This window comes from Myxocyprinus asiaticus, chromosome 13 (assembly GCF_019703515.2).
Source record: "Myxocyprinus asiaticus isolate MX2 ecotype Aquarium Trade chromosome 13, UBuf_Myxa_2, whole genome shotgun sequence".
In the NCBI taxonomy this organism is placed as follows: Eukaryota; Metazoa; Chordata; class Actinopteri; order Cypriniformes; family Catostomidae; genus Myxocyprinus; species Myxocyprinus asiaticus.
The window spans coordinates 36,920,848-36,934,557 of record NC_059356.1 but is presented as its reverse complement, the minus strand read 5'-3'; the positions used below and the strand labels follow the sequence as shown (position 1 = coordinate 36,934,557).

General features: G+C 39.1%; 1 protein-coding gene across 1 annotated transcript in view; it reads right to left on the bottom strand.

The window, feature by feature from the left end:
* Positions 1 to 13,710, bottom strand: part of LOC127450558 (synaptic vesicle membrane protein VAT-1 homolog) — a 47,318-nt gene that overhangs the window by 10,900 nt on the left and 22,708 nt on the right. The window contains exons 3-4 of the mRNA XM_051714784.1: positions 8,230 to 8,400; positions 5,776 to 5,865 (exon numbers count right to left, since the gene is read on the bottom strand). Of these exons, the coding sequence (XP_051570744.1) occupies positions 5,776 to 5,865; positions 8,230 to 8,400 (261 nt within the window). The remainder of the gene's footprint in view (positions 1 to 5,775; positions 5,866 to 8,229; positions 8,401 to 13,710) is intronic.

The following is a 13,710-nucleotide window of genomic DNA, read 5'->3' as shown; positions in this document are numbered from 1 at the left end:
ACAGTGAGTATTTTAACATAAAAAAAACTGGCCCCATTCACTTCCATTGTAAATGCCTTGCTCTAACCCATATTTATGCCTTGTTTATTTTTGTAATTAACATTTTTTTATTGATTCCTACATTAAATAAAGAACAACAAAACATTTATACATATTTTGTGGGGTTCAACATTTAAACCCCACAACCACCCCTCCCCCTCCCTGCCCTGACCCCCAACAAACATCCCTGTGGTCACATGAGTATATACCTATGATTATAGACACACACACACACACACACACACACACACATACACAATAAATAAATAAATAAATACACACATCCAGCAACGTCAGATTTCCGCCCCATTTCTCCATAAACAAATTCAATTTCCCTAGTCTTCTAAAAGACCCTTCTTCACCCTCCCCATCTCGGAGCACCACTCCTGAAGTGAGGGCGCACTAGCTGACCTCCAACCCCTTAAAAGAATCTGTCTGGCGATCATGGTGCTGGTTAGGACCCAATTCTTTATGCGTCTATTCTCAACGTCGATGACCGCCCCAATCGCCCAAAATACAGAGTCTGAGGCTAAATGAATCCCGAGTGCCAAATACATCACACACACAAGACTCTGAACCTTCAACCAAAACTCCTGGATCTTAACACACCCTCAAAAGACATAGGTTATGTCTCCATCCTCTGATTGGCATCGTCAGCAGGTGGGTGTGTCTTTAAGACCAAGCCTATACAATCTAGAGGTGGTCCAATAGAATCGATGTAAAATCTTGAATTGCATAAGGCGAACGCTTGCATCTCTAGATGCAGACTTGATGTTTTTTAGAATCCTAGCCCACTCTCCCTCCTCCAATACCAAGTTTAAATCTTTCTCCCATAATCTCTTGAGAAGTTGAAGCTCCGTCCCGCAGACTCTGAATTAGCAGCGAGTAATACACTGATGCCTCATGACCTTTTCAAAAAGCAGTAATCACCACTCAAAGAGTATCTGCCGATTTAGGGGGGTGTATGCTACTCCCAAAAATAGTACAGAGTAGGTGGCGCAGCTGTAAATATCTAAAGAACTGAGATCTGGCAATCCCAAAATGTTGAACCAGATTTTCAAAGGATCTCAACATTCCGATCTCATATAGGTCACCGAGTGTATTAACCTCCCTCACAATCCACTCTGACAAACAGAAAGGGGACTTATTAATACATAATTTTGGGTTCAGCCATTTGCTCGAGGCAACATTTAAATAAATGTCCAAATTAACACTCGAGACAAATGAAGGACTTCGCCATGCTATCAAATTGCTTGAAATAAGAGAGGGGGACATCTATAGGGAGTGACTGTAGCAGGTTGAATTTTGGAATATAATTTATTTTAATAACATTACTCTTCCCAATCATCGATAAATGTAATGAAGCCCACCTGCCCACATCACTCGAAAACCTCTTTATTAAAGGGTCAAAATAACTAACTAAAATCACACAAATTTGCTGGGAATAAAATACCCAAATACTTTATGCCCTGTTTGTGCCACTGAAAAGTTGTTATCGGGCAGTATGCTGTCAGAGCCAAAGCTTCGTATTTAGACCAATTAACTCTGTATCCCAAGAACTTAGAAAAGGAATTAATAATTATGTGGAGGCAAGGCATAGATATAGAAGGGTCAGAGATGAATAATAAAATATCATTTGCGCAAAGCAGAAGCTTATGCACCACACCTCCCACCATCACCCCCGGAAAATCCTCCTTTCTTATCGCAGCTGCTAATGGTTCCAGGGCAAGACAGAACAATAATGGGGAAAGAGGGCAACCCTGCCGGGTGCCCCTATCTAAAGTAAAATAATCTGAAATGAATCCATTTGTTTGTACCGCCGCTACCGGGTGTCTATGAAGTAACTTAATCCATCCATTAAAAGTATTCCTGAACCCATATATTTCCAAAATCTTAAAAAGATAATCCCATTCTACCATATCAAATGCCTTTTTGGCATCAAGTGAGATGGCCACGACCGGAGTCTTATCATTTGCCACTGACCACATGATATTGATGAAACGCCTAATGTTATCAGAAGAGCTGCGGCCCTGAATAAACCCCACCTGATCTGTATGTATAAGAGATGTCATAACTTTATTAATCGGTTAGCCAGAATATTTTACAATATTTTTTACATCTAGCTGGATCAGGGAAATTGGACGCTAACTCTTACACTCGCTTGGATCTTTGTCCTTTATAAGAATCAGTCTGATCCGGGCTTGCATCATGGTTGGTGGAAGCTTTCCATTCTTTAATGTTTCCGTATAAACTTCTAACAAAAGTGGAGCCAGTTCTGTAGCATAAGATCTCAAAAATTCAGCGGCAAAACCATCTGGCCCCAGAGCCTTGCCTGTAGGCAAGGCCTTAATTACCTCGCTGAGCTCCTCCAAGGTTATCTCAGAATCAAGAGAATTTTTTTGCTCAGTCGTCAGCTTAGGGAGTTCTAATGGTTCCACAAAGTATCTAATATCTTCATCGGTAGACGAAGATGTGGAACCATAAAGATCAAGATAGAATTCTTTAAAAACATTATTAATATCAATGGCTGAGGTAAATATTTCACCACCTGCAGATTTCACTGAGGGAATGGTAGAAAAAGACTCTTTGCTTTATATATCTAGCCAAAAGCTTCCTTGCTTTTTCCCCCAACTCAAGGTATGACTGTCTTGCCCTGAATAGCCAAAACTCCACCTTCAGAGACAAATTAGTATTATATCTATTTCAATCAGGTCAATTCTCTGAGGCCATCAGACGACATTCGCCGCTTCAACTCTGCCTCGGCACTTTTAATATTCCCTTCAAACTCCACGAGTTCTTGTGCTTTGGATTTTTTGATGAATGAGGCATACTGTATGATCCGACCCCTAAGAACCGCCATAAGTGCCTCCCAAGCCACGCCCACAGAGGATACTGAGGACCAGTTGGTCTCCATATAAACATTGATTTCAGTCTTTAACATTTATTGGAATTCAGAATTTTGCAAAAGAGATACATTAAAGTGCCAACTATATGATTTCTTTTTCTCCGTATGTGGTAACAGCTCTAAACTCACCAGGGTGTGATCTGAGACTAAGATGTTTCCAATTGAACAATCTACAACAGATGAAATGAGGGACTTGGATATATACAAAAAAAAAAAAAAAAATCTATTCTAGAATAAATCTTATGGACTGATGAAAAAAAATGTATAGTCCCTACCAGATGGGTTCAAAAGTCTCCAAATATATCTAGAAGTCCAAGATAATTTACACATCCTGTAAAGCGTCACTGTTGCTCTAGGAGGCTTACACACTTTTACTTCACTATGATCAATGAGTCCATTAAAAGATTAAAGTCTCCTCCCAATATTATATCATGAGGGGTGCCAGAGGCTTGTAACATCCCTTCAAGATCTATAAAAAAGCCCTGATCATCAACGTTAGGTGTGTAAATATTAGCCAAAAATCAACCTTTGCCTCTGAATTTCTGCTAAAACAATAATGACTCTTCCTAATTTATCATTAATCTGTTTGAGACATTTGAATTGTAGATGTTTACTTATCAATGTAATGACTCCCCTGCTCTTACTTGAGCCAGCACTAAAGAAAACATGTCCACCCCATATCTTCCCAAAGTTTTCAGCGTCCAGCAGGGAAAGATGCGTTTCTTGAAGAAACACTATATCATATTTCTTATGTTTAAGAAAAGAAATAACCTTCCTTCTTTTTATGGGGTGCCCCAACCCATTGACATTCCACGTGGAGAGAGACAATCCACTCATATTAACAGTTGACATTCTGACATATTAGAAAAATAGACTGTGTCAAAAACAAAATTATAAAGACCACATTCCAACAATAGAGCAACAAACAAACCCCAAACTTCCCCCAGAACAAAAAAATAAATAAAACAGAAAAAGAAAAACGTGCGCATTAACACTGCGCATGACAGCGCCAACTGGCGTCCATCCCTCTAAACTCAAACAGTCTATGTACACCTACAAGAGACCCCGCGACAACTTTGCCGTCGGATTGCTCAAGTCCGGTGCTTCTATTCAAATTTTGTGACAGAATTACACAACAGAAAATAATCTGTAAAACAAACTCCAGCCAATAGGCGTGATAAACACAAAGATGTGTAGATTCATCCACAACTGTTCCAAAGGAATGTTATTCCACAAAAAACAAACTCCAGCCGCTAGGCGGAACCAGCACAAAAAGAAACAAAGGCAGCGCTCAGTTCCTCGGACAGTCAAGTGAATGTTCAGTAAGTCAGGTCCACTCGGCTGCATAGACAGTATCACACAATAACTTACACATTCCATTAACTTTATGAAGGTTATTGCTTGCTGTGGGCATGTAAATATTTTGCAGCCATCCTTAGAATCTATTCTCAATTTGGCCGGGAACATCAGTGCAAAAGTGACCTTCCGTTAATGTAAGAGTTTCTTGCATTCCTTGAATTGATCACATTTCTCTCGTCAAATTTGCAAAGTCTGGGAACAAGAACATTTTGTGATTCTTCCAAGAAAGCCTTCCTTTACTCCTCGCCTCGCGTAACACAAGATTTTTATCGGATGATCTCAAATTTGGCCAGAATTGATCGGGGTCTGTCTCCCTCAGCGGATCTACGATCCGGGAATCTGTAAGCTCGTGTGATTTCCAGCTTATGGCCTGTTATGTCGAGCAGACTTGGAAAGAGCTCATCTAGCAATTTCACCATATCTCAACCTTCTTCGGTCTCAGGAATTCCAACAATTCGGACATTGTTTCGCTGGCTACGATTCTCTAAATCTTTCAACTTTTCCCAAATACGTTGCAAGTCCGTCTTGGTCGCTAGCAGATTAGCAGCTAATTCCCTCTCCGAAGACTCCAGATAACCGATTCGTTTCTCAACATCCGCCATTCTTGTAACCATCTCAGTGAATTTCATCTCCATGGCAGTGATCAATCAACGTATTACAGCAAGATCCTCCAAGACCACTACGACCTTCGCCAGCATTGCCGACATGCTCGACAGTTGACGATGAATCTCTCCCACTGCACCGTCCAAACTGAGTCTCTGGTCCGCGGCCCTGTCTGGGGTACCAGCTTGAGCTTGTAAGTGTCTTTTAATGTCTCCAGACCCCGAGGCTTTTGAATTCTTTGACATATTGTCTTCACAGAACAGTTATGGATCAGGGTGTATAGAATCTCACCGGTTTATGACATAAAAAGTACTAAAAACTAGCAAAGTGTGCAGAGCTCTCCGTTCGCACGTCCAACCCTCGCATAGCACCACACGACTCCCCTATTTTTGCCTTTTTTAAAGAAAAGGAGGGACGAGTCAAAATACATTTTTGTGGTAATCAATATTATGCCACAAACGCTGTCGACTGAGCTTAACTTGTATCGAACCCGGAATATTCCTTTAATTGAATTACATTTATTTTTCTGACATAACTGCCAAATTATTTTGTCTTGTTTTTAACTAAACTGTATGAGATTTATGCTTAAAACAAGAGAAAACTCTTTGCTAATGGGGTAATAAACTTAATTCACAATATATTCTCTGAAAACAAGTCTCAGCCTAATACCTATTGCAATTCTGCTTCTAAAGTAAATTAATCCTGATTTAAAGATGTTTAGATTTTTTTTTTTTTTTTTTTCCTCTGGAAAACAAGACAAAAATACAGATTAAGATAATTAGGTTTTGCAGTGAACTGATCCAACACTGCACTTTAAAACTGTGGTATTAAGCAAAAGTTACATGAACATTTCAAGGTGTCCATCTCACCGTAGCTGATGAGCTTCCCCATTGGTTTCAGTAGGTTGTAGCCCTTATGGGTGTCAGAGCCTCCAAGAGGATCAAGAACAATATCCAATCCTGACAGACACAGACAGAGAGAAAGTGATGCTAGGTTACTCAATTAATTCTCTTCTTGCATTTACAAATTGCTATACTTCAGTAATTGTGATGCCAGTAGTGGCCTGGCTGATTAGGGTGCTGATATTTGTCCACTTTGAGATTCAGCATCAGCTGATAATGTGCACATTCTCCGTTTTCAAACACTTATACAGTAAACAATGGGTAGAATGGTCAAATATATTTCAGAAATCTTGCTGTTGTATTGAATATTTTGTTTAATTTCAGCAAAATTGTGGCTATAATTTATGGTATACATTGTGTACTGCAGATTCACTATATGTTTTCTCTGGATATCTTCAGCCATTCAGAAAGAAACCCATATCAGTTGGCCATTACTACTGTATGTGTACTGTAAAAACCTATCAAATGATTACACAAAAATCCATAATTCGAGATTGTTCCAAAACAAAGTGAGCTTCCATGCTGTTTACTCCCTACAAATGCAGCTCCCTTCTAAAGGGGGGGGTCACACATTGGACGTGTCTGGCGGACTACATGGCGCGTTCTAAAATTCGAAACGACCATTTTCAATGAAAGTACACACACCGCCGCTCACTGTCTGTCGGTGGCGCCCAGCTACGACTCCGGATGCTGGTCAAATTTCTGTCACGCCACGGATCGCAACTCTCATATTTCCCATTAAATTCGACCCAAATCATTATCAAAGAACATAAATTATTTACTCTTGCCTTGTTTATTCTTGAAGAAGGAAAAAACCTTGGTAACTTGTGCGTACTGTCTACCACCTGAACCGCATCGACGTGCCCTGTTTTTGATACCTGTGCCGTGTCCTAGCCGCGACAGCAGGGAGCTTCTCGATGGTGTGTGACCACCTTAAGGCGGCATTCTGAAATGGAACCTAACATGGATTTGGAACGCAATATACAACAACTCCTTGCATCAAATAAATAAAACTCCTCACGTGAAGAGCACAGCAGACTCAACTTTTAATAATTTCAACAGAGTTGAGTGTTAGCAAAACTCATATTATATATATAAAAAATAAATAAAAAAAGTGATACAAATTTTGTGTTACGTAGAATAATATTGTCAGGCACCAAGATTTCCAGACTCTCCATTTACAATACTGTATTTACCCTGATTTTGTGCTATTTACCCTGATTTTTTTTTTTTTTTTTTTTTTTTTTAAATTGTTAATTTTTTTTAAAGACTGTTCTTGATGGGTTAACACTGAGCTAATTTTGGTCAGAAAGGAATGTCATCATAGTGATAATGTGTTTCTACATTTCTAAGATTGTTATGTTCAGGTCAGTGAAAGAGCAAAACAAAAAATAATTTGTTTTGTACTCCTTGTGATAAGACAAGAGAGTAAACAACTTATTGGGCTGTGTGTTCGTTACGGCTAACTAAACACTCACAAAACCTCTCAATATCACATACAAAGATATCCAACCAAAAAACTCAAACGTAAAAAGGCAGAGTGGAAACATAAATTTCAAGATTAAATTGGCATGTAAACGGAGTGTTAGAGGTCACATAAAACTAGCTATTAAACATGAAAAAAGGTAATACATTTTCACATGCAAACATTCTCTGATTGGTGTACACACAACAGTATAACAGTGCATTCCTGACAGTCGTTCGTTTTATTTTATTTTATTTTTTTTTACAATGTGTTTTTGCCAGGGTCAATTTGACCCCATACATAAACAATGTTACTATACTGGAGAGGATACTTTGATACAACAGGAATTTGCTAGGCTTTTACACACATACAGCAGTACCCAAGGCAGTGCAATTTTCAAACACTCATATCTAGTGATTAAAGGGATAGTTCACCCAAAAATGAAAATTCTCTCATCATTTAATCACCCTCATGTCATCCCAGATCTGTATGACTTTCTTTCTTCAGCAGAACACAAAGATGTTTAGAAGAATATCTCAGCTCTGTAAGTCCATATACTTGAAGTGAATCAGACCTTTGTAGCTCCAATGTAAATGACGAAAGAATTTTCATGTTTGGGTGAACTATCCTTTTAAAGAACAGTGTCCAGACCAGATGCGACAAGTTTACAGCAATTTGTCCACACCAAACACTACATTTCTGCCCCATGTGACCAACACAGCCAAGGAGATATGTAATGTTTAATGCATCATTTATAAAGACAAATGTCCTGTCGCTTGTCGAGATTGCACCTGGTAAGCACAAAAAAAAAAAATTGTCGCTGTATCGCATGTGCTTGTTAGGACACATTGTTCGAAAACCTGCAGTAAATGTAAAAAAAACTGCACAAACAAGTCTTTCATGACCCACTCATGTTTAACTATAAATTTAAAACATTGATCTATGTCTATGCTCACCTTTGGGGCTTATTTTACGGACCTCCTCCACGTAATCACGTGTCCGGTAGTCGATTGGGTGCGTGACTCCACCCTGGCTGATGACCTCGTGTTTGCTGGCGGAGGCGGTGCCAAACACTGTGACATCATTTACCGTTTTACACAGCTGAGTGGCAGCGATACCCACCCCACCTACAGAGAGAGAGAAAGAAAGAAGGAAACAAACTATGAAACAAGAACAACCATTTATCAGAAACAGATTCAGAAATGAACATCTCCTCAAACATCTGAAATCACAGCGTTTAACTATTTCGTGTTTTATGGGTGTACGTTTATGGGAACTGTTTACGAGATGTGCAGTTAAAAAAAAAACACATTTTGCTACCGTTACTACTGACAAACAAAGCATTTGTTTGGCTGATTTCAAAGCATTGTATATTCGTGCTAAGCTGCAACCTCAAGGCTGAGAGTATGGGCTGCAGGTCACCAATCATGAGCTCTATCTGGGCTCTAATGTCTTAAAGATTCCATTTACATCACACAGGCTACATTCTTGGTAGATCCATTTAATCTTTTACTGTGTGAGTGAGTGAGTGAGTGAGTGAGTAAGAAAGAAAGAAAGAAAGAAAGAGAGCACTTGCCTAAAGGTCACTAGTACATGAACTTACAAAGGGTAAAGCTCATCTTATAACAAAATTAATAGAGCATGCACACAGTTATATTCATAAAATGTGATCAAGAACTCTAGGCCACCAATTTTGAAGAATTATGCTTGCAAAGACACACTTTTACTAGCTAAATGAGGACAAACCATAGACATTTATTGTTTGATATCAAAGCTAACTATAATTGCTACAGACTTAGGACAGAAACCTACTCTACGCAAGTATGCAAATACAGATTTGTGTGTTTGGCCAATGCACTACAAGCATGTGGTCCCAGTGTACATATGTAACATGTTCTTGCATTACTGTAGCACTAACAAACCTTCAAATATCTATGCATTTTAACCAGACATATTATTATTAAGGTAACTAGCATTAAATGTTTTTATAAGAACTAATTTGCTTAGCAAGATTATCTTGAAACATTTGACCTGAAGAAAATACTGACCATAGAAGCAGATTTGTCCAATAATGCTGACTGCATTGTGCATTGTGGCAATGCTGAGAATGCATCATGTACCTGCTCTGTCTTGTATATGCACACTGGCACATTTCATAAAGCAACAACACATGAAACTGACCTTGCACAGCTAGTCACTTTGTGTTCTTGTACTTTCATAAAGCATGTTTTGCACATTACCCTAACACATCGTCCTAATTAGGCATGACGCGATGTCACGACAAGCGATAACAGCACACTCTTTCACAAGAGTTTTTTCCTAACCAGACCCAAGTGCGAGAGGTTGCCCCGTCCACTGTGAAATCCCATTGGTCCAAAATCTCACTTCTGATAGCTGTACATTCAACATCAAATAAAATACAGTATTTTCTGATTGGCTGGGACTGTATCACATCATGCAGTAGTTTTGAGAGCTATGGAGTGCAACAGTCTGGGTCATAATTTAATGCTAACCTATAAAACTTTAAAGATGGTTGTTAATCGATGGTATATGCTCCTGTTGAAGCCATCAGTCCACATCATTTCAAAATTGTGTTTAGTAGTGGAATTCCTAAAGAAGAACTACACTATCCGTGAATCCTGAAGAGAATAGATCCACCAATCAGAGAGCCATGGCAAATAAATAGTGGCAAATGAGCTCTACAGCGCCCACACCCTCCAACGACACAATCCAGTTGGTCTCTCTACACTCTCAAACTACATATATATATGTATATATCTGAATATATACAACTTAATATCAATAGTTTTATACTGTATGTTTACATTGTATTTACATTCAATTATGTAATTCAAAATGCTTAATGGGATTGTAGTTCATTCCCTCAATAAATATTAGAGCCTGACCGATATTTTAGACCGATACCGATTTTAGAGGGGGAAGATTCACAGATTTCCGATATGGTGGCCAATATAGTTCATTTTTGAGCTGGAATGAAAACAGACCTTTTCTATGTGGATTGTGCCCCGATTATGCACCGATGTGACTATGCAAAGGTACTCAGAAGGCTGCTTTCTTAAACAAATATTTTTTATCAAAGAATATTTGACATTATTAATATACATTGTCAACAAATTCTAGAAATGAACACTGAGAAAATAAAGAATAAATAAAAATACAATAAATAGTTAAATAAACATCAGTAGTAGTGTTTAGTATCAGTCAAATGCTGACTATTTTAATATTACCAATCAGTTAGGGGCAGGTTGTAAAACAAGAAGCATTTACACCTGCCGAGTCAAGAGATAAACAGCGGCAGTGGTGTTACACCGTATTCTGCTATACAAGTTCAGGGGAACTTTCAATGGTGGAAAACCAGACTTTTAAATATTACATTTTGTAAATGCAACGACTGGAATTGTTCGGTTGAAGGGGGTACCAAACTGCAAACCCTGAATAAAACAGTTTGGTGAATACATGTTTACACATAAGCTTATAATATTGTGATTCACCTCAGAGGTGGTTGATTTGGTTCATTGCTTAAAACATTTTTATGAAGAATTTTATGAAATCTCTATGGAAACTATGAATGGGAAAAAACATGTCTGGAAACAATAAGGTTGAAAAAGTGGACGGATGCTGTTGCGCTCTACTGCTTGTGGCTGGAAACTTGCATTGCATCAAGTAATGACAACGTGTAACCCAAACTCTAAATTAAAATAATAATTTTGTCTTCAAACTATGACCTGCCCATGCACGCACACACACACACACACACACACACACACACACACACTCAGGCTGGCTGCAAGCAAATCAAGTATCCATCTTCTGTCCTCAATGGATCAGAGTTGAATGAAGGGTGACCCTGAGGGGTGATCAAACTCATGAAATGGTCATATACAGTGTCCTCTGTTCCATCACTTCATTAAACGAGCCCTCTCTTCATCTCCTCCTTTCACTAGGGGGTGAATGAAGTTTGTGTTGCCATGGAGACTCGGGATAGAGTTGATTTCTCTGAAAGCAGCGGGGCCGCCATTTTCTCTGTCAGGGGCTCTCAATGCATGAGAACACACGTCTCTCTCATGCTTTTTAACCTGCTGTCTCTCTCGTCTTGTCTCCTGTACCTTAGTGTTTAATGCCAGGCCGCCCCATGACCACTGAGCTCTGATCACAAGACCTGCAGCGGAGATGCTAAGAGAGACCCTGAACCAACCACACACACACACACACACACACACACACACAAAATGAACCTTTCATGTGTCCTCATATCTGCTAATCTCCAAAATATGTGCACTTTATATTTCATTCTCTTCCTCTCTCTCATTCCTGGCTTTTGCCAAGTCTTTTGGGGGAAATACACTTTCTGCACATGTAGGTGCAGTTACACTAGGCTTTGAGCATACAAAGTTACTTCGGACTTAATAAATATTAGGACATGATGGGAAACCTGTTTGATAATCATTATTTTTGCGATTATTTTTTTTGTTATACTTCTCTATTTTCTTGTAACACTGCAAACTATGCAGCTTTGAAGTTGCAATTCATTGCATTAAGAGGTCAGTCTGTGACATTTAGATCCTCTTTTTGAAACATCTGAAGCTCTGCAAATCAGGTCAGAGTTCACCAAACTTGAATTTTGGTATGCAGAGAAAGACGAAACTTCTACGCAAATGCTCCCACTCTCCCACATTAGCATGCAAATGAATGGTAGTGAGTGAAACACAAATTGTAGTGTGACTTCACCTTGTGTCACTTTAATTCATATAAAAAAAATAAACAAAATATGAATGAAATACAATAAGTGTACTGAATCTGATGAATTCTACTCCGGGGTTTGTGGAATGAGACAGAGAGACACACAGAGGAAGAGGACAAAGAATATGTAGCAACATAAGCAATTCTCCAGTTTAATTCCATTTGTTGCGCTCAGGATTGTCTGGCATTATTTTTTGAGAAAATGAAGTGCAATGTTCATCTAATCAGGTCGTTTTACACGAGGGTGTACAAGGACAACACACACACACACAGAGAACTCTTTTTGATTCCATCTATCCACACATTCACGCACACACAGATTTGGCAAGCAACAATCGCGACCGCAACAATATTTCCCTCCCAGCATCCCCCAAATCACGGAGGAATTCTACAGATTCCCAACATACGAGCGCTCAGCCCACACCCTCAGTGCAAACAGAGGACAGAGAGAGAGAGAGAGAGAGAGAGAGAGAGAGAGAGAGAGAGAGAGTGTGTGTGTGTGTGAGAGAGAGACTTGTTTTACTGCAAGTTGTTTGCCAGGATTCAAAAAGGAGATTGTGATTTTTTTGATAATCCATGAAAAGCTTCTTACCCGAATCTGGTTCTTGAACACTTCAAAAATGTATCTCAAACCGGCAAAAAAGGTAAAACTTCATTAAAACAAGTACAACAACCAAACATTGGTCAATTTAATTTGACACATAAATAAGACAATGAAGGAGCTGTACTCCGCTCTGATTGGTTAATTGGATGATTGACCACTGTTTTATAAATCCACAAGCCTAACAGATTTGTTTATGCCCTTCTTTCTAGGAGAGTGAGCTAAAGCCAAGATACAAGAATGCTTGAGATGTTTACATTTACATTCATTCATTTGGCAGATGCTTTTATCCAAAGCGTCTTACAAAGAGGAATAATACAACATAAGCGATTCATCTAAAGGAGACAGTAGTACGAAAAGTGCTGCATTAAAGTTTCAATTGCATCAGAACAATACTATCCAAGACAGATTAGAGTGCAACAAGATTAATAAATAAATATAATAATAAAAAAAGTATGAGTGTATGGTCAGGTGGTCATGGAAAAGATGTGTCTTCAGCTGTTTTTAGAAGACTGAAACGGAATCTGCTTCTAGAATAGAGTTGGGAAAGGCATTCCACCACCAAGATACAGTGAAACCAAAAGTCTGGGAAAGTGATTTGGTGCCTCTTTGTGTTGGTACAACAAGCTGCCACTCATTAGCTGACCACAGGCTTCTGGTGGGAACAAAGCTCTGCAGGAATTATTTTAGGTAACCTGGATCAAATCCAGTGACTGTTCTGTATGCCACCATCAGAGCGTTGAACTTGATATGTGAAGCAACCGGGAACCAGTGTAAAGAGACAAGGAGTGGTGTAACATGCACGCTTTTAGGTTCGTTGAAGACCAGACGTGCTGCTGCATTCTGGATCATTTGTAGAGGTCTAATTGCGCATGCAGGAAGGCCGGCAATGAGAGCATTACAGTAATCCAGTTTAGATGTGACAAGTGACTGAACAAGGAGTTTTGTGGCATGTTCAGAGATTACAGGTCTTATTTTCCTGATGTTGTAGAGTGCAAATCTACACGATCGTGCCATCTTTGAGATGTGGTCAGTGAAATTGAGTTGGTTGTCGATGGTTGCCCCTAGATTTCTG